General features: G+C 36.8%; 1 protein-coding gene across 1 annotated transcript; it reads right to left on the bottom strand.

The window, feature by feature from the left end:
* Positions 1 to 3,149: 3,149 nt before the first annotated feature.
* On the bottom strand, positions 3,150 to 26,139 carry LOC121847421. Its single transcript, XM_042328169.1, has 7 exons — positions 25,823 to 26,139; positions 10,458 to 10,625; positions 8,892 to 9,077; positions 8,364 to 8,520; positions 7,064 to 7,118; positions 6,156 to 6,353; positions 3,150 to 3,888 (listed from the first exon to the last, which is right to left on the bottom strand). The coding sequence occupies exons 1-7, from the start codon at positions 25,872 to 25,874 to the stop codon at positions 3,712 to 3,714; spliced, it is 993 nt and encodes a 330-aa protein (XP_042184103.1). The 5' UTR covers positions 25,875 to 26,139; the 3' UTR covers positions 3,150 to 3,711.
* Between the last annotated feature and the right edge of the window lie 1,683 nt (positions 26,140 to 27,822).

The following is a 27,822-nucleotide window of genomic DNA, read 5'->3' as shown; positions in this document are numbered from 1 at the left end:
AGGCTGTCCACTCAGAGTCTGCCATATAAATATTAGCATATGTCGGGGCGAACGTTTCACCTACCGGCGTCCCATGAATCTGTAGTTGTGGTTGAGGTTAGAGTTGAATCGAGATGTGGACATGAAGGGTTCAGGTTAACAAGAACCTTCAAACTGTTTTCAACCCTAAAAAAATCTAAAATGAATGAATTAATAACACTTCATTGGAACTTGTGGTTATAAAACCTGCATATACCGTCATGAGCATGACATCATGGCCATAACAGAGCCACTCACCCGTCTTCCATTACTACAGAGGACCTTTATCCTTCATACACTGGTATCAATCTGATACAACTCACATACAACACCGTAGTGTTGTTCCAACGTTACAATGACTTGCAAACACTGAACATTCTTACAATAGCCTACCTTTCCTCAATATAACTTTATCTGAAAATGTATTTGATAAAAAGTAGAAAATGACCGATGCACAGAAACTATATACATGGATGTCTTACCTCGTGAATTATACGAATCGCATGGATATGACGTTCCAGCCACCAGAAAACCCTTCAATTCCGTGAGCTTGCCCTTCCCCTAATAACACTGGGAAGGGATTGGACTTTAGTCCCGAAACGGGACTTCCGTGTAACGGTAAAAAAATGACATTTCCCCTGTACTGCACTATAGGTCGTTGTTGCAAGTGCCACATATGTCATTGTAGCCTACCGCTATTTTTCCAATTTGTTTACATAGGCTACTTGTTTTGAAATGTTTTTTAGAAACAAGTGGTGTCTAGTAAGTATCCATCATGAATATTTTCTGCCTCATAACACACTGTATTACAGTGCCTTCAGAAAGGATTCAGACCTCTTGACTTATTCCACAGTGTGTTGTGTTACAGCCTGAATTCCAAATGGATTAAATTGTTGTTGTTTTTCTCTCACCCATCTACACACAATACCCCATTATGACAAAGTGAAAACATGTTTTTAGAAATGTTTGCACATTTATTGAAAATGAAATACAGAAATATCTTATCTACATAAGTATTAACACCCCTAAGTCAATACATGTTAGAATCACCCTTGGCAGAAATTACAAGTCTTTCTGGGTAAGTCTCAAAGAGCTTTCCACACATGGATTGTACAATATTTGCACATTATTCTTTTTAAAATCCGTCAAGATCTGTCAAGTTGGTTGTTGATCATTGCTAGACTGTCAAGGCTGTGGGTAACTGGTGAAAGGAGTCAGGCGAAGGAGAGCTGAGATGCGTGGACAAGGTATTTAATACAAGATAACACCAGTATCAACACAATACTACGGTGTGGGAGAATACCGGTACCACGAAATAAACGGGCGTAATAACAAAACCCGGCAACAAATTACCAGCCGTCAGCAACAGCCTGAACAATAAAACGAATACGCACACAAACATGGGGGAAACCAGAGGGTTAAATAATGAACATGTAATGGGGGAATTGAAACCAGGTGTGTAGAAAACAAAGACAAAACAAATGGAAAATGAAAAGTGGATCGGCGATGGCTAGAAGGCCGGTGACGTCGACCGCCGAGCGCCGCTCGAACAAGGAGAGGGGCCGACTCCAGCGGAAGTCGTCACATAGACAGCCATTTTCAAGTCTTGAAATAGATTTTCAAGTCTATTTAAGTCAAAACTGTAACTAGGCAACTCAGGAACATTGGTAAGCAACTCCAGTGTCTATTTGGCCTATGTTTTTGGTTATTGTCCTGCTGAAAGGTGAATTTGTCTCCCAGTATCTGTTGGAAAGCAGACTGAACCAGGTTTTCCTCTAGGATTTCTCCTGTGCTTAACTATATTCCGTTTATTTTTATCCTAAAAAACTCCCTAGTCCTTGCCGATGACATGCATACCCATAACATGATGCAGCCACCACCATGCTTGAAAATATGAAGACTGGTACTCAGTGACATTTTTGTTGGATTTGTCCCAAACATAACACTTTGTATTCAGGAGAAAACAGAAAGAAAAGGGGCCACATGTTTTGCATTATTACTTTAGTGACTTGTGGCAAACAGGATGCATCTTTTCGAATATTTTTATTCTGTTCAGGCTTCCTCCTTTTCACTTTGTCATTTAGTATTGTAGAGTAACTGCAATGTTGTTGATTCATCCTCAGTTTTTCCCTCTCACAGCCATTAAACAGTAACTGTTTTAAAGTCACCATAGGCCTCATGGTGAAATCCCTGAGCGGTGTCATTCCTCTCCGGCAACTGAGTTAGTAATGACGTCTGTATATTTGTAGTGACTGGGTGTATTGATACGCCATACAAAGTCACATTATTAACTTCACCATGCTCAAAGGAATATTCAATGTTTGCTTTTTTTATTACCATCTAGCAATAGGTGCTCTTCTTTGCAAGGCATTGGAAAACCTCCCTGATCTTTGTGGTTGAAATTGTGTTTGAAATTTACTGCTCAACTGAGGGACATTAGAGATAATTGTATTTGTGGGGTACAGAGATGAGGTATCATTCAAAAGTAATCTTAAACCCTATTATTGCACACAGAGTGAAGAGTTCATGCAACTTATTATTTGACTTGTTAAGCACATGTTAATTCCTAAACTGATTTAGGCTCACCATAGCAAAGGGATTGAATACTTATTGACATTTCAGCTTTTCATTTTTTAGTTTATAGAAAAAATCTAATCTAATCTAAAAACATAATTCCACTTTGACATTATTGGGTATTGTGTGTAGGCCAGTGACACAATTGTAAATGTAATCCATTTTAAATTGAGGCTGTAATGCATCAAAATGTGGAAAAAGTCAAGGGGTGTGAATACGTTCTGAAGGCACTGCATTATGATTGTTAAAACTGTCCGTGTTTCAGTTACAAAAGTAGACATTAACCTTACAGTGTGTTTGTCACTCTACCCTGGGCTTCAGTCAGCGAACAACAAGTATTGTGTCGCCCCCCAGTGGCCCAAAGAAAGAGCAGGCACAATCTAAATGGCAAGCACAGGAGGTTGGTGGCACCTTACTTTGGGAGGACAGGCTCGTGGTAATGGGTGGAGCGGAATCAGTGGAATGGTACATGGTTTGATGCCATTCCATTTGCTCTGTTCATGCCATTTCTGATGAGCTGTCCTCCCCTCAGCAGCCTCTAATGATGTCAAGTGAAGGAGAATCAATTTTGATGGTCTGATTTTTTTATTGAAATAAAAGTATACAAAGTATATTTAAGTATACAGCAAAATGATATTCAAAGGGTTTCAGTAATACGCCTACAGTAGAACAATGAAATATCTTGTTGCAAAATAAGCAAAACTGTTAAGTACAACATAAAAATATTTTATATACTGTATATTGGCCATGAATCAGTATAACTCAGTTATATTTAACAGAAAGCCACAAACATACACTGTCTCACTCCTTGTAATAACAGGTCTCTTTAAAAAGCCAAAGGTCATTAAACCCTTAACTCTGTTTAAAAGTTCAGATGAGTTTAATATTCTCACACTAAATGTCCCTCTGGGACAATAAAGATTGATCGTATTAATTGACAGATAGTTTCAACCAATGTCAACAATACATTATTCATCCCAACACACACACACACACACACACACACACACACACACACACACACACACACACACACACACACACACACACACACACACACACACACACACACACACACACACACACACACACACACACACACACACACACACACTCCCCTCATAAACCAGTGTCCGACTCCATTTCCTCCATCTGTGTCCCAGGTTCCAGAGTTGGTGGAGGTATTAGCTCAGACTCAGTTTCAGGCTCAGTCACTGTCACTGGTTCCTCTCTTCCTACCAGAGGTGGTTGATGTTCTGGTTCTAGTTGTAGAACGGATTCTTCCGGTTCTTCCCTCTGTGATGCCCAATTTTCCCCCAGAAGGAAGTAGACCTGATTATGATGTTGACTTTATCAAATGCTGTACATGTGTCATTTCTGTGTCTTTTGATGCACAGGCTTCAACAAACGTTATTTTTTGCTTTGTATTCAAGTTGTATTTGGTATTTTATTAGGATCCCCTTTAGCCGCTACTCTTCCTCGGGTCCACCCGAACCGTGAAGACCTCTACTTTGTTTGGTATTTTATTAGGATCCCCTTTAGCCGCTACTCTTCCTCGGGTCCACCCGAACCCGTGAAGACCTCTACTTTGTTTGGTATTTTATTAGGATCCCCTTTAGCCGCTACTCTTCCTCGGGTCCACCCGAACGTGAAGACCTCTACTTTGTTTGGTATTTTATTAGGATCCCCTTTAGCCGGGTCCACCCGAACGTGAAGACCTCTACTTTGTTTGGTATTTTATTAGGATCCCCTTTAGCCGCTACTTTCCTTCCACCCGAACCCGTGAAGACCTCTACTTTGTTTGGTATTTTATTAGGATCCCCTTTAGCCGCTATTCTTCCTCAGGTCCACCCGAACGTGAAGACCTCTACTTTGTTTGGTATTTTATTAGGATCCCCTTTAGCCGCTATTCTTCCTCAGGTCCACCCGAACCCGTGAAGACCTCTACTTTGTTTGGTATTTTATTAGGATCCCCTTTAGCCGCTACTCTTCCTCAGGTCCACCCGAACGTGAAGACCTCTACTTTGTTTGGTATTTTATTAGGATCCCCTTTAGCCGCTATTCTTCCTGGGGTCCACATGAAACATGATATAGTACATAGTACAGAACATTATTAGTCAAGGACTGAAATACATACATTTAACATCACACACAGCCTACCTATCAGTACGTACACAATATCTATGTCTAATACATAGAACAGTGCAAATTACAATACACTGTACAGTACCAGTCAACAGTTTGGACACACCTACTCATTCAAGGGTTTTCCCTTATTTTTCCTATTTTCTACATTCTAGAATAATATTGAATACATCAAAACTATAAAAGAACACATATGGAATCATGTAGTAACCAAAAAAGTGTTAAACAAATCAAAAATATATTTTATATTTTACACCCTTTGTTTTGATGACAGCTTTGCACACTATTGGTATGAATAACGAAAATAAAGAAAAATCCTGGAATGAGTAGGTATGTCCAAACTTTTGACTGGTACTCTATGTAAAATGTACGTGTCTCGTCACAGTCCCCTTTCTGCTGTAAGGTTTCATCTGTTTTATTAAACTGGTTAAATTGCTAGCTTGAGTTACTTGGGGTGGCAGAGAGTTCCATGTAGTCATGCCTCTATTTAATACTTGAGTTACTTGGGGTGGCAGAGAGTTCCATGTAGTCATGCCTCTACTTAATACTTGAGTTTCCTAGCCTCTATTCTGGAGCTGGGGACTGTGGAAAGATCAAATCAAATCAAATGTATTTATATAGCCCTTCGTACATCAGCTGATATCTCAAAGTGCTGTACAGAACCCCAGCCTAAAACCCCAAACAGCAAGCAATGCAGGTGTAGAAGCACATTGGCTAGGAAAAACTCCCTAGAAAGGCCAAAACCTCCCTAGAAAGGCCAAAAGACCTCAGGTTGCATGTCTTGTGGTGGTATGTCTTGTGTGAGTGTCCGAACTGTGCTGCCAACTGCTTGAACAGACAGTTCGGTGCCTTCAACACATCAACACCTCGCACAAAGACAGCTGGTGATGCAGTCAATCTCTCCTCAACTTTGAGCCAGGAGAGACTGACATGCATGTGACTGACTCTTTCCCTCCGTGTGTGTCTCTGTGCACCTAGGTGCTGCTTTGTTCTGGACCAACTGCAATTGTACCTATGTCCCTTTGCCGCACAGCCGGGCAGTAGTTAATGTGCGCCGAAACTAGCGCCTGTAGGACCTGTCTGGTCGACTGAGATGTCATGAAGGGAGAGCAACGCCGTATCATGGACAGACCGCTACAAACATGTGGTTCATTCTTGACTATCACTCCACCTGTCGGAGGTTTGAAACACTGAAAAACATCCGGTCTAACTGAACATCCTAGTTCAGACCCAGTCTGTCATACAGCTGTTTCATTCCATTCTTCTTCGTTTGGCTTTTTCAAGCACTTTAAGATTATTTTTGTGACGAAAAGCACTGTAGAAGTTGAATAAATTCCTTTATTTTGAATTGACTGCTTTGAAAAGTGAGGTTTCCTCATTCATAGATCAATATAAAACGTGTAGAAAGAAAGACATACCTGTTGTGGCCCTTGTTGTGGCCCGTGCTGTGTTGTGGGGCCCCAGGTTGTGGCCGTCCCCTGGTAGGCCTTCCACAGCCGTCCATACAGCAGGTCCAGCTTGATCTTAGCATAGAGCTTGGAGGGGTCAAAACCCTGGGGCTGAGGCTGGGGGGATGAGGGAAGAGGGGGTTGCTGGGGGGGCTCCTCTGTGACCCCCTGGATGAGAGAGAGAGAGAGATGTTATTTTGAAAATTATTGGCACCTAAATTATTTTTAATGTTGCTTGTATCAGTTTTCATTTCATCATGTTCTATCATGTAAATGTAAAGACCAAATGAAAAGGAGCACTGTGTTCTCACTGCAATGTTCACATCACACTAAATCTGACCACACAGCAAATCTTATAAAAAGCTTTGCTTGACAGACTGATTCTTCTGCCCTGTTAACAGTACACCAGCTTCTGTGTGTTACACTATTGTGAACCCAAGTATGATAAACACCAAACCACATTTACCAGTGTGTGTGTGTGTGTGTGTGTGTGTGTGTGTGTGTGTGTGTGTGTGTGTGTGTGTGAGAGAGAGAGAGAGAGAGAAACGGCTGAGCGATGGCCCGAGACAGTGAACAACAGGAAACCATGGTGATAACCATGCAGAATGGGGGGCCCTGTGGGTTTTCATGGTAACGCAGGTCACTATGTTTACTGAGGTCACTCTACCCATAGAGACAGGCAATGGCTCTCTATCTCTATGACTCTAGAGAGACATGTGGTTAGGTAGCCTATATTAACTTTCACCAATGACCTTTTCCGTGTGCTTTAGGTTACAACACTTCCTTTCTAGATAAAGGATTTCTACGTAAGGATGTAAGTTTCCATTGTGTCAAAATGGCATGTTAAGCTAAAAGTGTAGCTGAGAAAATAACTTTACTTCTGATTCTGTGTGTTGATCTGTCAGATACGCCTCTACCTCAAACATTCGCCTCCTGGAACAAGAGACAAGAGCAGATAAGTCTTGGTTTAGAGTCAGAGAACTGAAAACATTTGGTGTTAGAGCCAGAGAGCTGATATGTCTTCTTTTAGAGTCAAAGAGCTGCTACGTCTTCTTTTAGAGTCAAAGAGCTGCTACGTCTTCTTTTAGAGTCAAAGAGCTGCTACGTCTTCTTTTAGAGTCAGAGAGCTGATACGTCTTCTTTTAGAGTCAGAGAGCTGAAAACCTTTGGTGTTAGAGTCAGAGAGCAGATAAGTCTCGTCGTTAGAGTCAGAGAGCAGATGAGTCTTGGTTTAGAGTCAGAGAACTGAAAACATTTGGTGTTAGAGTCAGAGAGCTGATACGTCTTCTTTTGGAGTCAAAGAGCTGCTACGTCTTCTTTTAGAGTCAGAGAGCTGATATGTCTTCTTTTAGAGTCAGAGAGCTGAAAACCTTTGGTGTTAGAGTCAGAGAGCAGATAAGTCTCGTCGTTAGAGTCAGAGAGCAGATGAGTCTCGTTGTTAGAGTCAGAGAGCAGATGAGTCTTGGTTTAGAGTCAGAGAACTGAAAACATTTGGTGTTAGAGTCAGAGAGCTGATACGTCTTCTTTTAGAGTCAAAGAGCTGCTACATCTTCTTTTAGAGTCAGAGAGCTGATACGTCTTCTTTTAGAGTCAGAGAGCTGAAAACCTTTGGTGTTAGAGTCAGAGAGCAGATAAGTCTCGTTGTTAGAGTCAGAGAGCAGATAAGTCTCGTTGTTAGAGTCAGAGAGCAGATGAGTCTCGTTGTTAGTCAGAGAGCAGATGAGTCTCGTTGTTAGAGTCAGAGAGCAGATGAGTCTCGTTGTTAGAGTCAGAGAGCAGATGAGTCTTGTTGTTAGAGTCAGAGAGCAGATGAGTCTTGTTGTTAGAGTCAGAGAGCAGATGAGTCTTGTTGTTAGAGTCAGAGAGCAGATGAGTCTTGTTGTTAGAGTCAGAGAAATGATAACCTTTGGTGTTAGAATCAGTGCTACTGGAAACTTTACTGACAGAGAGAGTGAGGCCTGTCTTTCCATCCTGTGTGTGACAGAGAGAGACAAAGAGAAAAAACAAAGTGGAAGAGAGAGCAGTGATAGAGATGATGGAGAGACAGTAAAATGAGCTTGGAATAGAGATACAGAGGGAAGAATGATTTTGATAGGTTGAGAGACAGACAAAATGTTTTTCAATGGTCTACAGTAGCCTCATCTTAAACAGCACCAACCTCCACTGAGGTAGGCCTACCTGTGACAGCAGTGTCTGCAGCAGTACTTCCAGCAGTAGTACAGTGAGGTCACAATGCTCAGGATGCTGATGGTAGAGCCTCCAACCAACAGGGACCACTGTTCCAAAGTTCTTTCCCCTAGCAGCCGCTGTGCATCCTCTGACTCCTGGGCCTCTGCTGTGGACAGACACACAGACATGTAAAACACAATACTTCCAACAGCAGAAGATCATGGGCCTCCACTGCTTTGGCAATGTCAACATATGTTTCCCATGCCAATAAAGCCCTTATATTGAATTGAATTAAATAGAACAGAATAGAATAGAATAGAGAGAGAGAGAGAGAGAGAGAGAGAGAAAATGAGAGAGAAAATGAGAGAGAGAGAGAAAATGAGAGAGGAAGTGAGAGAGGAAGTGAGAGAAGGGAATGCCCAGGATATATTTCACATAGACAGAGAGAGAAACTTTTGTTGAGAGAGAGAGAGAGAGAGAGAGAGAGAGAGAGAGAGAGAGAGAGAGAAACGAGATAAAGGTATAGAGGGAGAGTACCAGTGTTTTCATTGATCCGGGTATGTGTACAGTGCTCCAGCACCCCAGAGGGAAACGTGATGAATACACAGCAGAGTTGGCTGACCTCCTCCACAGCGCCTCCCTTCAGGTGGAGTCTGGAACTACGGCTGGAGGCACTACTTTGGATCTTCACAGTGTCGTTGTACTCTGGGACCACGTAGGTACCTAAACGTAATATGTATGATATTGATAATAACAACAATAATACATGTTATTTACTTTTTATTCACACAAATCCCAAAGTTCTGTACATTATGAGTATAGCATACACATACTACATTGCTAGGTTAATATATATATATATATATATAGAGTGGGGCAAAAAAGTATTTAGTCAGCCACCAATTGTGCAAGTTCTCCCACTTAAAAAGATGAGAGAGGCCTGTAATTATAGGTACACTTCAACTATGACAGACAAAATGAGAAAAAAAAATCCATAAAATCACATTGTAGGATTTTTAATGAATTTATTTGCAAATTATGGTGGAAAATAAGTATTTGGTCAATAACAAAAGTTTATCTCAATACTGTTATATACCCTTTGTTGGCTATGACAGAGGTCAAACATTTTCTGTAAGCCTTCACAAGGTTTTCACACACTGTTGCTGGTATTTTGGCCCATTCCTCCATGCAGATCTCATCTAGAGCAGTGATGTTTTGGGGCTGTTGCTGGGCAACACGGACTTTCAACTCCCTCTAAAGATTTTCTATGGGGTTGAGATCTGGAGACTGGCTAGGCCACTCCAGGACCTTGAAATGCTTCTTACGAAGCCACTCCTTCGTTGCCCGGGCGGTGTGTTTGGGATCAGACCCAGCCACGTTTCATCTTCAATGCCCTTGCTGATGGTAGGCTTTGTTACTTTGGTCCCAGCTCTCTGCAGGTCATTCACTAGGTCCCCCCGTGTGGTTCTGGGATTTTTGCTCACCGTTCTTGTGATAATTTTGACCCCACGGGGTGAGATCTTGCGTGGAACCCCAGATCGAGGGAGATTATCAGTGGTCTTGTATGTCTTCCATTTCCTAATAATTGCTCCCACAGTTGATTTCTTCAAACCAAGCTGCTTACCTATTGCAGATTCAGTCTTCCCAGCCTGGTGCAGGTCTACAATTTTGTTTCTGGTGTCCTTTGACAACTCTTTGGTCTTGGCCATAGTGGAGTTTGGAGTGTGACTGTTTGAGGTTGTGGACAGGTGTCTTTTATACTGATAACAAGTTCAAACAGATGCCATTAATACAGGTAACGAGTGGAGGACAGAGGAGCCTCTTAAAGAAGAAGTTACAGGTCTGCGAGAGCCAGAACACTTGCTTGTTTGTAGGTGACCAAATACTTATTTTCCACCATAATTTGCAAATAAATTAATAAAAAATCCTACAATGTGATTTTCTGGATTTTATTTCTCATTTTGTCTGTCATAGTTGAAGTGTACTTATGATGAAAATTACAGGCCTCTCTCATCTTTTTAAGTGGGAGAACTTGCACAATTGGTGGCTGACTAAATACTTTTTTGCCCCACTGTATATATATATATGACATTATTATTATACCGAACACGGGATGGAAGGTGCCCAGTTTCAGTTTGGTATGGTTGGGACTGCTGATCATCTCCCAGTTGATCTGAGAAACAGTGTCGTTTTCCGACAGGAGACGACAGGTAATAGACAGATGCTCTCTGTCCTGTGTGTGAGACACAGAGATCACACTGCTGGCTATGCCTGTGTGAAGCAACAGGGTAGAAGTCAGTTATGTGTGGGCGCTAGAAAAAGTCACAGCCACTTCCAGTGAAATTATTTTTTTTGCATTAATACACATTCAGACACACATTCAGACACACACACATACAGTTGAAGTCGCAAGTTTACATAGACTTAGGTCTGAGTCATTAAAACTAGTTTACATACACTTAGGTCTGAGTCATTAAAACTAGTTTACATACACTTAGGTTGGAGTCATTAAAACTAGTTTACATACACTTAGGTTGGAGTCATTAAAACTAGTTTACATACACTTAGGTTGGAGTCATTAAAACTAGTTTACATAGACTTAGGTCTGAGTCATTAAAACTAGTTTACATAGACTTAGGTCTGAGTCATTAAAACTAGTTTACATAGACTTAGGTCTGAGTCATTAAAACTAGTGTACATAGACTTAGGTCTGAGTCATTAAAACTAGTTTACATACACTTAGGTCTGAGTCATTAAAACTAGTTTACATAGACTTAGGTCTGAGTCATTAAAACTAGTTTACATAGACTTAGGTCTGAGTCATTAAAACTAGTTTACATAGACTTAGGTCTGAGTCATTAAAACTAGTTTACATAGACTTAGGTCTGAGTCATTAAAACTAGTTTACATAGACTTAGGTCTGAGTCATTAAAACTAGTTTACATAGACTTAGGTCTGAGTCATTAAAACTAGTTTACATAGACTTAGGTCTGAGTCATTAAAACTAGTTTACATAGACTTAGGTCTGAGTCATTAAAACTAGTTTACATAGACTTAGGTCTGAGTCATTAAAACTAGTTTACATAGACTTAGGTCTGAGTCATTAAAACTAGTTTACATACACTTAGGTCTGAGTCATTAAAACTAGTTTACATAGACTTAGGTCTGAGTCATTAAAACTAGTGTACATAGACTTAGGTCTGAGTCATTAAAACTAGTTTACATAGACTTAGGTCTGAGTCATTAAAACTAGTTTACATAGACTTAGGTCTGAGTCATTAAAACTAGTTTACATACACTTAGGTCTGAGTCATTAAAACTAGTTTACATAGACTTAGGTCTGAGTCATTAAAACTAGTTTACATAGACTTAGGTCTGAGTCATTAAAACTAGTTTACATAGACTTAGGTCTGAGTCATTAAAACTAGTTTACATAGACTTAGGTCTGAGTCATTAAAACTAGTTTACATACACTTAGGTCTGAGTCATTAAAACTAGTTTACATAGACTTAGGTCTGAGTCATTAAAACTAGTGTACATAGACTTAGGTCTGAGTCATTAAAACTAGTTTACATAGACTTAGGTCTGAGTCATTAAAACTAGTTTACATAGACTTAGGTCTGAGTCATTAAAACTAGTTTACATAGACTTAGGTCTGAGTCATTAAAACTAGTTTACATACACTTAGGTCTGAGTCATTAAAACTAGTTTACATAGACTTAGGTCTGAGTCATTAAAACTAGTTTACATACACTTAGGTTGGAGTCATTAAAACTAGTTTACATAGACTTAGGTTGGAGTTATTAAAACTAGTTTACATAGACTTAGGTCTGAGTCATTAAAACTAGTTTACATAGACTTAGGTCTGAGTCATTAAAACTAGTTTACATAGACTTAGGTCTGAGTCATTAAAACTAGTTTACATAGACTTAGGTCTGAGTCATTAAAACTAGTTTACATAGACTTAGGTCTGAGTCATTAAAACTAGTTTACATAGACTTAGGTCTGAGTCATTAAAACTAGTTTACATAGACTTAGGTCTGAGTCATTAAAACTAGTTTACATAGACTTAGGTCTGAGTCATTAAAACTAGTTTACATAGACTTAGGTCTGAGTCATTAAAACTAGTTTACATAGACTTAGGTCTGAGTCATTAAAACTAGTTTACATAGACTTAGGTCTGAGTCATTAAAACTAGTTTACATAGACTTAGGTCTGAGTCATTAAAACTAGTTTACATAGACTTAGGTCTGAGTCATTAAAACTAGTTTACATAGACTTAGGTCTGAGTCATTAAAACTAGTTTACATAGACTTAGGCCTGAGTCATTAAAACTAGTTTACATAGACTTAGGTCTGAGTCATTAAAACTAGTTTACATAGACTTAGGTCTGAGTCATTAAAACTAGTTTACATAGACTTAGGTCTGAGTCATTAAAACTAGTTTACATAGACTTAGGTCTGAGTCATTAAAACTAGTGTACATAGACTTAGGTCTGAGTCATTAAAACTAGTTTACATAGACTTAGGTCTGAGTCATTAAAACTAGTTTACATAGACTTAGGTCTGAGTCATTAAAACTAGTTTACATAGACTTAGGTCTGAGTCATTAAAACTAGTTTACATACACTTAGGTCTGAGTCATTAAAACTAGTTTACATACACTTAGGTTGGAGTCATTAAAACTAGTTTACATACACTTAGGTTGGAGTCATTAAAACTAGTTTACATACACTTAGGTTGGAGTCATTAAAACTAGTTTACATACACTTAGGTTGGAGTCATTAAAACTAGTTTACATACACTTAGGTCTGAGTCATTAAAACTAGTTTACATAGACTTAGGTCTGAGTCATTAAAACTAGTTTACATAGACTTAGGTCTGAGTCATTAAAACTAGTTTACATAGACTTAGGTCTGAGTCATTAAAACTAGTTTACATACACTTAGGTCTGAGTCATTAAAACTAGTTTACATACACTTAGGTCTGAGTCATTAAAACTAGTTTACATAGACTTAGGTCTTTGTCATTAAAACTAGTTTACATAGACTTAGGTCTGAGTCATTAAAACTAGTTTACATAGACTTAGGTCTGAGTCATTAAAACTAGTTTACATAGACTTAGGTCTGAGTCATTAAAACTAGTTTACATACACTTAGGTTGGAGTCATTAAAACTAGTTTACATACACTTAGGTTGGAGTCATTAAATCTAGTTTACATAGACTTAGGTCTGAGTCATTAAAACTAGTTTACATACACTTAGGTCTGAGTCATTAAAACTAGTTTACATAGACTTAGGTCTGAGTCATTAAAACTAGTTTACATAGACTTAGGTCTGAGTCATTAAAACTAGTGTACATAGACTTAGGTCTGAGTCATTAAAACTAGTTTACATACACTTAGGTCTGAGTCATTAAAACTAGTTTACATAGACTTAGGTCTGAGTCATTAAAACTAGTTTACATAGACTTAGGTCTGAGTCATTAAAACTAGTTTACATAGACTTAGGTCTGAGTCATTAAAACTAGTTTACATAGACTTAGGTCTGAGTCATTAAAACTAGTTTACATAGACTTAGGTCTGAGTCATTAAAACTAGTTTACATAGACTTAGGTCTGAGTCATTAAAACTAGTTTACATAGACTTAGGCCTGAGTCATTAAAACTAGTTTACATAGACTTAGGTCTGAGTCATTAAAACTAGTTTACATAGACTTAGGTCTGAGTCATTAAAACTAGTTTACATAGACTTAGGTCTGAGTCATTAAAACTAGTTTACATAGACTTAGGTCTGAGTCATTAAAACTAGTGTACATAGACTTAGGTCTGAGTCATTAAAACTAGTTTACATAGACTTAGGTCTGAGTCATTAAAACTAGTTTACATAGACTTAGGTCTGAGTCATTAAAACTAGTTTACATACACTTAGGTCTGAGTCATTAAAACTAGTTTACATAGACTTAGGTCTGAGTCATTAAAACTAGTTTACATAGACTTAGGTCTGAGTCATTAAAACTAGTTTACATACACTTAGGTTGGAGTCATTAAAACTAGTTTACATAGACTTAGGTTGGAGTCATTAAAACTAGTTTACATAGACTTAGGTCTGAGTCATTAAAACTAGTTTACATAGACTTAGGTCTGAGTCATTAAAACTAGTTTACATAGACTTAGGTCTGAGTCATTAAAACTAGTTTACATAGACTTAGGTCTGAGTCATTAAAACTAGTTTACATACACTTAGGTCTGAGTCATTAAAACTAGTTTACATACACTTAGGTTGGAGTCATTAAAACTAGTTTACATACACTTAGGTTGGAGTCATTAAAACTAGTTTACATACACTTAGGTTGGAGTCATTAAAACTAGTTTACATACACTTAGGTTGGAGTCATTAAAACTAGTTTACATACACTTAGGTCTGAGTCATTAAAACTAGTTTACATAGACTTAGGTCTGAGTCATTAAAACTAGTTTACATAGACTTAGGTCTGAGTCATTAAAACTAGTTTACATAGACTTAGGTCTGAGTCATTAAAACTAGTTTACATACACTTAGGTCTGAGTCATTAAAACTAGTTTACATACACTTAGGTCTGAGTCATTAAAACTAGTTTACATAGACTTAGGTCTTTGTCATTAAAACTAGTTTACATAGACTTAGGTCTGAGTCATTAAAACTAGTTTACATAGACTTAGGTTGGAGTCATTAAAACTAGTTTACATAGACTTAGGTCTGAGTCATTAAAACTAGTTTACATAGACTTAGGTCTGAGTCATTAAAACTAGTTTACATACACTTAGGTTGGAGTCATTAAAACTAGTTTACATACACTTAGGTTGGAGTCATTAAAACTAGTTTACATACACTTAGGTTGGAGTCATTAAAACTAGTTTACATAGACTTAGGTCTGAGTCATTAAAACTAGTTTACATAGACTTAGGTTTGAGTCATTAAAACTAGTTTACATACACTTAGGTTGGAGTCATTAAAACTAGTTTACATACACTTAGGTTGGAGTCATTAAAACTAGTTTACATAGACTTAGGTCTGAGTCATTAAAACTAGTTTACATACACTTAGGTTGGAGTCATTAAAACTAGTTTACATACACTTAGGTTGGAGTCATTAAAACTAGTTTACATACACTTAGGTTGGAGTCATTAAAACTAGTTTACATACACTTAGGTTGGAGTCATTAAAACTAGTTTACATACACTTAGGTTGGAGTCATTAAAACTAGTTTACATACACTTAGGTTGGAGTCATTAAAACTAGTTTACATACACTTAGGTTGGAGTCATTAAAACTAGTTTACATACACTTAGGTTGGAGTCATTAAAACTAGTTTACATACACTTAGGTTGGAGTCATTAAAACTAGTTTACATAGACTTAGGTCTGAGTCATTAAAACTAGTTTACATACACTTAGGTCTGAGTCATTAAAACTAGTTTACATAGACTTAGGTCTGAGTCATTAAAACTAGTTTACATAGACTTAGGTCTGAGTCATTAAAACTAGTGTACATAGACTTAGGTCTGAGTCATTAAAACTAGTTTACATACACTTAGGTCTGAGTCATTAAAACTAGTTTACATAGACTTAGGTCTGAGTCATTAAAACTAGTTTACATAGACTTAGGTCTGAGTCATTAAAACTAGTTTACATAGACTTAGGTCTGAGTCATTAAAACTAGTTTACATAGACTTAGGTCTGAGTCATTAAAACTAGTTTACATAGACTTAGGTCTGAGTCATTAAAACTAGTTTACATAGACTTAGGTCTGAGTCATTAAAACTAGTTTACATAGACTTAGGTCTGAGTCATTAAAACTAGTTTACATAGACTTAGGTCTGAGTCATTAAAACTAGTTTACATAGACTTAGGTCTGAGTCATTAAAACTAGTTTACATAGACTTAGGTCTGAGTCATTAAAACTAGTTTACATACACTTAGGTCTGAGTCATTAAAACTAGTTTACATAGACTTAGGTCTGAGTCATTAAAACTAGTGTACATAGACTTAGGTCTGAGTCATTAAAACTAGTTTACATAGACTTAGGTCTGAGTCATTAAAACTAGTTTACATAGACTTAGGTCTGAGTCATTAAAACTAGTTTACATACACTTAGGTTGGAGTCATTAAAACTAGTTTACATAGACTTAGGTCTGAGTCATTAAAACTAGTTTACATAGACTTAGGTCTGAGTCATTAAAACTAGTTTACATACACTTAGGTTGGAGTCATTAAAACTAGTTTACATACACTTAGGTTGGAGTCATTAAAACTAGTTTACATACACTTAGGTTGGAGTCATTAAAACTAGTTTACATAGACTTAGGTCTGAGTCATTAAAACTAGTTTACATAGACTTAGGTCTGAGTCATTAAAACTAGTTTACATACACTTAGGTTGGAGTCATTAAAACTAGTTTACATACACTTAGGTTGGAGTCATTAAAACTAGTTTACATAGACTTAGGTCTGAGTCATTAAAACTAGTTTACATACACTTAGGTTGGAGTCATTAAAACTAGTTTACATACACTTAGGTTGGAGTCATTAAAACTAGTTTACATACACTTAGGTTGGAGTCATTAAAACTAGTTTACATACACTTAGGTTGGAGTCATTAAAACTAGTTTACATACACTTAGGTTGGAGTCATTAAAACTAGTTTACATACACTTAGGTTGGAGTCATTAAAACTAGTTTACATACACTTAGGTTGGAGTCATTAAAACTAGTTTACATACACTTAGGTTGGAGTCATTAAAACTAGTTTACATACACTTAGGTTGGAGTCATTAAAACTAGTTTACATAGACTTAGGTCTGAGTCATTAAAACTAGTTTACATACACTTAGGTTGGAGTCATTAAAACTAGTTTACATAGACTTAGGTTGGAGTCATTAAAACTAGTTTACATAGACTTAGGTCTGAGTCATTAAAACTAGTGTACATAGACTTAGGTCTGAGTCATTAAAACTAGTTTACATACACTTAGGTCTGAGTCATTAAAACTAGTTTACATAGACTTAGGTCTGAGTCATTAAAACTAGTTTACATAGACTTAGGTCTGAGTCATTAAAACTAGTTTACATAGACTTAGGTCTGAGTCATTAAAACTAGTTTACATAGACTTAGGTCTGAGTCATTAAAACTAGTTTACATAGACTTAGGTCTGAGTCATTAAAACTAGTTTACATAGACTTAGGTCTGAGTCATTAAAACTAGTTTACATAGACTTAGGTCTGAGTCATTAAAACTAGTTTACATAGACTTAGGTCTGAGTCATTAAAACTAGTTTACATAGACTTAGGTCTGAGTCATTAAAACTAGTTTACATAGACTTAGGTCTGAGTCATTAAAACTAGTTTACATACACTTAGGTCTGAGTCATTAAAACTAGTTTACATAGACTTAGGTCTGAGTCATTAAAACTAGTGTACATAGACTTAGGTCTGAGTCATTAAAACTAGTTTACATAGACTTAGGTCTGAGTCATTAAAACTAGTTTACATAGACTTAGGTCTGAGTCATTAAAACTAGTTTACATACACTTAGGTCTGAGTCATTAAAACTAGTTTACATAGACTTAGGTCTGAGTCATTAAAACTAGTTTACATAGACTTAGGTCTGAGTCATTAAAACTAGTTTACATAGACTTAGGTCTGAGTCATTAAAACTAGTTTACATAGACTTAGGTCTGAGTCATTAAAACTAGTTTACATACACTTAGGTCTGAGTCATTAAAACTAGTTTACATAGACTTAGGTCTGAGTCATTAAAACTAGTGTACATAGACTTAGGTCTGAGTCATTAAAACTAGTTTACATAGACTTAGGTCTGAGTCATTAAAACTAGTTTACATAGACTTAGGTCTGAGTCATTAAAACTAGTTTACATACACTTAGGTTGGAGTCATTAAAACTAGTTTACATACACTTAGGTTGGAGTCATTAAAACTAGTTTACATAGACTTAGGTCTGAGTCATTAAAACTAGTTTACATACACTTAGGTTGGAGTCATTAAAACTAGTTTACATAGACTTAGGTTGGAGTTATTAAAACTAGTTTACATAGACTTAGGTCTGAGTCATTAAAACTAGTTTACATAGACTTAGGTCTGAGTCATTAAAACTAGTTTACATAGACTTAGGTCTGAGTCATTAAAACTAGTTTACATAGACTTAGGTCTGAGTCATTAAAACTAGTTTACATACACTTAGGTCTGAGTCATTAAAACTAGTTTACATACACTTAGGTTGGAGTCATTAAAACTAGTTTACATACACTTAGGTTGGAGTCATTAACTAGTTTACATACACTTAGGTTGGAGTCATTAAAACTAGTTTACATACACTTAGGTTGGAGTCATTAAAACTAGTTTACATACACTTAGGTCTGAGTCATTAAAACTAGTTTACATAGACTTAGGTCTGAGTCATTAAAACTAGTTTACATAGACTTAGGTCTGAGTCATTAAAACTAGTTTACATAGACTTAGGTCTGAGTCATTAAAACTAGTTTACATACACTTAGGTCTGAGTCATTAAAACTAGTTTACATACACTTAGGTCTGAGTCATTAAAACTAGTTTACATAGACTTAGGTCTGAGTCATTAAAACTAGTTTACATAGACTTAGGTCTGAGTCATTAAAACTAGTTTACATACACTTAGGTTGGAGTCATTAAAACTAGTTTACATAGACTTAGGTCTGAGTCATTAAAACTAGTTTACATAGACTTAGGTCTGAGTCATTAAAACTAGTTTACATACACTTAGGTTGGAGTCATTAAAACTAGTTTACATACACTTAGGTTGGAGTCATTAAAACTAGTTTACATACACTTAGGTTGGAGTCATTAAAACTAGTTTACATAGACTTAGGTCTGAGTCATTAAAACTAGTTTACATAGACTTAGGTCTGAGTCATTAAAACTAGTTTACATACACTTAGGTTGGAGTCATTAAAACTAGTTTACATACACTTAGGTTGGAGTCATTAAAACTAGTTTACATAGACTTAGGTCTGAGTCATTAAAACTAGTTTACATACACTTAGGTTGGAGTCATTAAAACTAGTTTACATACACTTAGGTTGGAGTCATTAAAACTAGTTTACATACACTTAGGTTGGAGTCATTAAAACTAGTTTACATACACTTAGGTTGGAGTCATTAAAACTAGTTTACATACACTTAGGTTGGAGTCATTAAAACTAGTTTACATACACTTAGGTTGGAGTCATTAAAACTAGTTTACATACACTTAGGTTGGAGTCATTAAAACTAGTTTACATACACTTAGGTTGGAGTCATTAAAACTAGTTTACATACACTTAGGTCTGAGTCATTAAAACTAGTTTACATACACTTAGGTTGGAGTCATTAAAACTAGTTTACATACACTTAGGTTGGAGTCATTAAAACTAGTTTACATACACTTAGGTTGGAGTCATTAAAACTAGTTTACATACACTTAGGTTGGAGTCATTAAAACTAGTTTACATACACTTAGGTTGGAGTCATTAAAACTAGTTTACATACACTTAGGTTGGAGTCATTAAAACTAGTTTACATACACTTAGGTTGGAGTCATTAAAACTAGTTTACATAGACTTAGGTCTGAGTCATTAAAACTAGTTTACATAGACTTAGGTCTGAGTCATTAAAACTAGTTTACATAGACTTAGGTTGGAGTCATTAAAACTAGTTTACATAGACTTAGGTCTGAGTCATTAAAACTAGTTTACATACACTTAGGTCTGAGTCATTAAAACTAGTTTACATAGACTTAGGTCTGAGTCATTAAAACTAGTGTACATAGACTTAGGTCTGAGTCATTAAAACTAGTTTACATAGACTTAGGTCTGAGTCATTAAAACTAGTTTACATAGACTTAGGTCTGAGTCATTAAAACTAGTTTACATACACTTAGGTTGGAGTCATTAAAACTAGTTTACATAGACTTAGGTCTGAGTCATTAAAACTAGTTTACATAGACTTAGGTCTGAGTCATTAAAACTAGTTTACATACACTTAGGTTGGAGTCATTAAAACTAGTTTACATACACTTAGGTTGGAGTCATTAAAACTAGTTTACATACACTTAGGTTGGAGTCATTAAAACTAGTTTACATAGACTTAGGTCTGAGTCATTAAAACTAGTTTACATAGACTTAGGTCTGAGTCATTAAAACTAGTTTACATACACTTAGGTTGGAGTCATTAAAACTAGTTTACATACACTTAGGTTGGAGTCATTAAAACTAGTTTACATAGACTTAGGTCTGAGTCATTAAAACTAGTTTACATACACTTAGGTTGGAGTCATTAAAACTAGTTTACATACACTTAGGTTGGAGTCATTAAAACTAGTTTACATACACTTAGGTTGGAGTCATTAAAACTAGTTTACATACACTTAGGTTGGAGTCATTAAAACTAGTTTACATACACTTAGGTTGGAGTCATTAAAACTAGTTTACATACACTTAGGTTGGAGTCATTAAAACTAGTTTACATACACTTAGGTTGGAGTCATTAAAACTAGTTTACATACACTTAGGTTGGAGTCATTAAAACTAGTTTACATACACTTAGGTTGGAGTCATTAAAACTAGTTTACATAGACTTAGGTCTGAGTCATTAAAACTAGTTTACATACACTTAGGTTGGAGTCATTAAAACTAGTTTACATAGACTTAGGTTGGAGTCATTAAAACTAGTTTACATACACTTAGGTCTGAGTCATTAAAACTAGTGTACATAGACTTAGGTCTGAGTCATTAAAACTAGTTTACATACACTTAGGTCTGAGTCATTAAAACTAGTTTACATAGACTTAGGTCTGAGTCATTAAAACTAGTTTACATAGACTTAGGTCTGAGTCATTAAAACTAGTTTACATAGACTTAGGTCTGAGTCATTAAAACTAGTTTACATAGACTTAGGTCTGAGTCATTAAAACTAGTTTACATAGACTTAGGTCTGAGTCATTAAAACTAGTTTACATAGACTTAGGTCTGAGTCATTAAAACTAGTTTACATAGACTTAGGTCTGAGTCATTAAAACTAGTTTACATAGACTTAGGTCTGAGTCATTAAAACTAGTTTACATAGACTTAGGTCTGAGTCATTAAAACTAGTTTACATAGACTTAGGTCTGAGTCATTAAAACTAGTTTACATACACTTAGGTCTGAGTCATTAAAACTAGTTTACATAGACTTAGGTCTGAGTCATTAAAACTAGTGTACATAGACTTAGGTCTGAGTCATTAAAACTAGTTTACATAGACTTAGGTCTGAGTCATTAAAACTAGTTTACATAGACTTAGGTCTGAGTCATTAAAACTAGTTTACATACACTTAGGTCTGAGTCATTAAAACTAGTTTACATAGACTTAGGTCTGAGTCATTAAAACTAGTTTACATAGACTTAGGTCTGAGTCATTAAAACTAGTTTACATAGACTTAGGTCTGAGTCATTAAAACTAGTTTACATAGACTTAGGTCTGAGTCATTAAAACTAGTTTACATACACTTAGGTCTGAGTCATTAAAACTAGTTTACATAGACTTAGGTCTGAGTCATTAAAACTAGTGTACATAGACTTAGGTCTGAGTCATTAAAACTAGTTTACATAGACTTAGGTCTGAGTCATTAAAACTAGTTTACATAGACTTAGGTCTGAGTCATTAAAACTAGTTTACATAGACTTAGGTCTGAGTCATTAAAACTAGTTTACATACACTTAGGTTGGAGTCATTAAAACTAGTTTACATAGACTTAGGTCTGAGTCATTAAAACTAGTTTACATACACTTAGGTTGGAGTCATTAAAACTAGTTTACATAGACTTAGGTTGGAGTCATTAAAACTAGTTTACATAGACTTAGGTCTGAGTCATTAAAACTAGTTTACATAGACTTAGGTCTGAGTCATTAAAACTAGTTTACATAGACTTAGGTCTGAGTCATTAAAACTAGTTTACATAGACTTAGGTCTGAGTCATTAAAACTAGTTTACATACACTTAGGTCTGAGTCATTAAAACTAGTTTACATACACTTAGGTTGGAGTCATTAAAACTAGTTTACATACACTTAGGTTGGAGTCATTAAAACTAGTTTACATACACTTAGGTTGGAGTCATTAAAACTAGTTTACATACACTTAGGTTGGAGTCATTAAAACTAGTTTACATACACTTAGGTCTGAGTCATTAAAACTAGTTTACATAGACTTAGGTCTGAGTCATTAAAACTAGTTTACATAGACTTAGGTCTGAGTCATTAAAACTAGTTTACATAGACTTAGGTCTGAGTCATTAAAACTAGTTTACATACACTTAGGTCTGAGTCATTAAAACTAGTTTACATACACTTAGGTCTGAGTCATTAAAACTAGTTTACATAGACTTAGGTCTGAGTCATTAAAACTAGTTTACATAGACTTAGGTCTGAGTCATTAAAACTAGTTTACATACACTTAGGTTGGAGTCATTAAAACTAGTTTACATAGACTTAGGTCTGAGTCATTAAAACTAGTTTACATAGACTTAGGTCTGAGTCATTAAAACTAGTTTACATACACTTAGGTTGGAGTCATTAAAACTAGTTTACATACACTTAGGTTGGAGTCATTAAAACTAGTTTACATACACTTAGGTTGGAGTCATTAAAACTAGTTTACATAGACTTAGGTCTGAGTCATTAAAACTAGTTTACATAGACTTAGGTCTGAGTCATTAAAACTAGTTTACATACACTTAGGTTGGAGTCATTAAAACTAGTTTACATACACTTAGGTTGGAGTCATTAAAACTAGTTTACATAGACTTAGGTCTGAGTCATTAAAACTAGTTTACATACACTTAGGTTGGAGTCATTAAAACTAGTTTACATACACTTAGGTTGGAGTCATTAAAACTAGTTTACATACACTTAGGTTGGAGTCATTAAAACTAGTTTACATACACTTAGGTTGGAGTCATTAAAACTAGTTTACATACACTTAGGTTGGAGTCATTAAAACTAGTTTACATACACTTAGGTTGGAGTCATTAAAACTAGTTTACATACACTTAGGTTGGAGTCATTAAAACTAGTTTACATACACTTAGGTTGGAGTCATTAAAACTAGTTTACATACACTTAGGTCTGAGTCATTAAAACTAGTTTACATACACTTAGGTTGGAGTCATTAAAACTAGTTTACATACACTTAGGTTGGAGTCATTAAAACTAGTTTACATACACTTAGGTTGGAGTCATTAAAACTAGTTTACATACACTTAGGTTGGAGTCATTAAAACTAGTTTACATACACTTAGGTTGGAGTCATTAAAACTAGTTTACATACACTTAGGTTGGAGTCATTAAAACTAGTGTACATACACTTAGGTTGGAGTCATTAAAACTAGTTTACATACACTTAGGTTGGAGTCATTAAAACTAGTTTATTAAAACTAGTTTACATACACTTAGGTTGGAGTCATTAAAACTAGTTTACATACACTTAGGTTGGAGTCATTAAAACTAGTTTACATCACTTAGGTTGGAGTCATTGAAACTAGTTTACATCACTTAGGTTGGAGTCATTACAACTAGTGTACATACACTTAGGTTGGAGTCATTGAAACTAGTTTACATCACTTAGGTTGGAGTCATTACAACTAGTTTACATACACTTAGGTTGGAGTCATTAAAACTAGTCTACATACACTGAGGTTGGAGTCATTAAAACTAGTTTACATAGACTTAGGTTGGAGTCATTAAAACTAGTTTACATAGACTTAGGTCTGAGTCATTAAAACTAGTTTACATACACTTAGGTTGGAGTCATTAAAACTAGTTTACATACACTTAGGTCTGAGTCATTAAAACTAGTTTACATAGACTTAGGTCTGAGTCATTAAAACTAGTTTTTCAACCACTCCACAAATTTCTTGTTAACAAACTATAGTTTTGGCAAGTCGGTTAGGACATCTACTTTGTGTATGACACAAGTCATTTTTCCAACAATTGTTTACAGACAGATTATTTCACTTAGAATTCACTGCATCACAATTCCAGTGGGTCAGAAGTTTACATACACTAAGTTGACTGTGCCTTTAAACAGCTTGGAAAATTCCAGAAAATTATGTCATGGCTTTAGAAGCATCTTACAGGCTAATTGACATAATTTGAATTGGAGGTGTACCTGCGGATGTATTTCAAGGCCTACCTTCAAACGCAGTGACTCTTTGCTTGACATCATGAGAAAATGAAAAGAAATCAGGCAAGACCTCAGAAAAAAAATTGTAGACCTCCACAAGTCTGGTTCATCCTTGGGAGCAATTTCCAAATACCTGAAGGTACCACGTTCATCTGTACAAACAATATTACACAAGTATAAATACCATTGGACCATGCAGCCGTCATACCGCTCAGGAAGGAGAAATTGGTGCGAAAAGTGCAAATCAATCCCAGAACAACAGCAAAGGACCTTGTGAAGATGCCGGAGGAAACAGATACAAAAGTATCTATATCCACAATAAAACAAGTCCTATATTGACAACCTGAAAGGCCGCTCAGCCAGGAAGAAGCCACTGCTCCAAAACCTCCATAAAAAAGCCAGGCTACGGTTTGCAACTGCACATGGGGACAAAGATTGTACTTTTTGAAGAAATGTCCTCTGGTCTGATGAAACAAAAATAGAACTGTTTGGCCATAATTACCATCGTTATGTTTGGAGGAAAAAGGCAAGCCTGAAGAACACCATCCCAGCCATGAAGCATGGGGGTGGCAGCATCATGTTGTGGGGGTGCTTTGCTGCAGGAGGGACTGGTGCACTTCACATAATAGATGGTATCAAGAGGGAGGAAAATTGTGTGAATATATTGAAGCAACATCTCAAGACATCAGTCAGGAAGTTAAAGCTTGGTTGCAAATGGGTCTTCCAAATGGACAATGACCCCAAGCATACTTCCAAAGTTGTGGCAAAATGGCTTAAGGACAACAGTCAAGGTATCGGAGTGGACATCACAAAGCCCTGACCTCAATTCCATAAAAAAATTGTGGGCAGAACTGAAAAAGTGTGTGCGAGCAAGGAGGCCTACAAACCTGACTCAGTTACACCAGCTCTGTCAGGAGGAATGGGCCAAAATTCACCCAACTTATTGTGAGAAGCTTGTGGAAGGCTACCCGAAACGTTTGACCCAAGTTAAACAATTTAAAGGCAATGCTACCAAATATTAACTGACCTAAGACAGGGAATTTTTACTAGGATTAAATGTCAGGAATTGTGAAAACTGAGTTTAAATGCGTTTAGCTAAAGTGTATGTAAACATCCGACTTCAACTGTAAGTATTTGACTTTTTTGTCTTCCTCGATTATTTGAAAAATGCACTTTCTTGCTCTGTGTGTTCTACTAAACTAAAACTTTCCTCTTATTCTATTTTCTTGTAAGTGACACCAACCTGTATGTATCAGCACGAGGGCCAGAAGAAAGTAGACCCAGTGTTTTCTCATCTCTTGCTCTGTTGTCAGCCCCACCGATGTTGATCCTCTTCTCTGATCCACTTCTCTGATCCTCTTCTCCGATCCTCTTCTCTGATCCTCGTCTCTGATTCTCTTCTCTGATCCTCGTCTCCGATCCTCTTCTCTGATCCTCGTCTCTGATTCTCTTCTCTGATCCACTTCTCTGATCCACTTCTCTGATCCTCTTGTCTGATCCTCGTCTCTGATCCACTTCTCTGATCCTCGTCTCTGATCCTTTTCTCTGATCCTCGTCTCTGATCCTCTTCACTGATCCTTGTCTCTGATCCTCGTCTCTGGTCCTCGTCTCTGATCCTCTTCTCTGATCCTCGTCTCTGATCCTCGTCTCTGATCCTCTTCTCTGATCCTCTTCTCTTGTTGTCTTTTTGTTGTTTTCCAGTCTCCTCTTTCACCACATATTTAATTTAATTTATACATTCTGTTTCACTGTGTTTAATCTCTGTATTCACACAACCTGTATGTGTCTGTCTTCACACCACCTGTCTGTCTTCATAACAGCTGTCTGTCTTCACACCACCTGTCTGTCTCTGAATCTTTCTGATTCTCTGTCTCTGATTCACAACTCTCAACTTCCTCCTTCCGTACACGTTCAGCCTAACAACTTTTCATCTCTCTCTCTCAATCACTCTCTCTCTCTTTTTATCTCTCTCTCTCTCTCTCAATCACTCTCTCTCTCTTTTTATCTCTCTCTCTCTCTCTCTCTCTCTCAATCACCCTCTCTCTCTTTTTATCTCTCTCTCTCTCAATCACTCTCTCTCTCTCTTTATATCTCTCTCTCTCAATCACTCTCTCTCTCTCTCTTTTTATCTCTCTCTCTCTTACTCTTTCTCTCTCTCTCTCTCTCTCTCTCTCTCTCTCTCTCTCTCTCTCTCTCTTACTCTCTCTTTTTTTCTAGAGAAAGGAAGAGGAAGTGAATTTGAAGAGTGAAGCGATAGAACTGCATAGTTCCATGTTCGTAGACTGCTTGGGTTTTTCCATTGTGCTAACATCTTCTAAACCACACACAGATAAGATATACATTATATTAGAGAGCAGTACCCAATGCTTCATTTAGTTAAGTACCTCTGTCTTACTGTGTCAAACTCCAGAATGTGGCTTTAATAGGCATTTGACGAGGAAACATAACAGCTGTTTGATGTACTGGTGGAGGTAGTGTGTGTGTGTGTGTGTGTGTGTGTGTGTGTGTGTGTGTGTGTGTGTCCTGTCTGTTCTAAAAGTAGGCTCTTCTATTATATATTGTATTAAATATTGATCACATGGAAATTCCAACCATGAGAGAGAGACGCGCACATCAAAGCTCTCACCACCAGAGGGCACACTGGGCTGCTCCACCATCACTAACAGCTTGCATGCAGTATGTTTCAGCACACCAGACCTGGGTTCAAATACTATTCTACATTTTTCAAACACATTGAGTGTTTGAGCTAGCTTGCCTGGAGTACCATATAGGAGGGTATTGTCATTCTGGGACAGTTATATTGGTTCCATTAAATCAGGGAAGCTCAGTCAAGCACAGATAAAGTCATTTGAATTATTTTGAATAGTGTTTGAACCCAGGTCAGCACTACAGAGGTGGTATTAGTCAGTGTAAATTCACATGGAGGAGTATTTTTAGCTCTGCAGATAGATGGATGATAGACACAGATGCCTGTAGTCTTCCTACACACTGGGGTGCATCCCAAATAGCACCCTTCTCCCTATATAGGTCACTAGAGCCCCATGGGCCCTGGTCAAAAGTAGTGCCCTATATAGGGAGCAGGGTGCCATTTGGGACTGAAGCCTTGGTTGCATGTGAGTGATGTGGGCTTTGGCCTTCATCCATTAGAAAACTCCTTGTCTTCCTGTGTTCTGCAGATTGATCTGAGCTATGTGTGTGTATGTATGTATGTGTGTGTGTGTGTGTGTGTGTGTGTGTGTGTGT

The sequence above is a fragment of the Oncorhynchus tshawytscha genome, linkage group LG10, assembly GCF_018296145.1.
Source record: "Oncorhynchus tshawytscha isolate Ot180627B linkage group LG10, Otsh_v2.0, whole genome shotgun sequence".
Lineage (NCBI taxonomy): Eukaryota > Metazoa > Chordata > Actinopteri > Salmoniformes > Salmonidae > Oncorhynchus > Oncorhynchus tshawytscha.
This window is presented reverse-complemented; position numbering and strand designations above follow the sequence as displayed.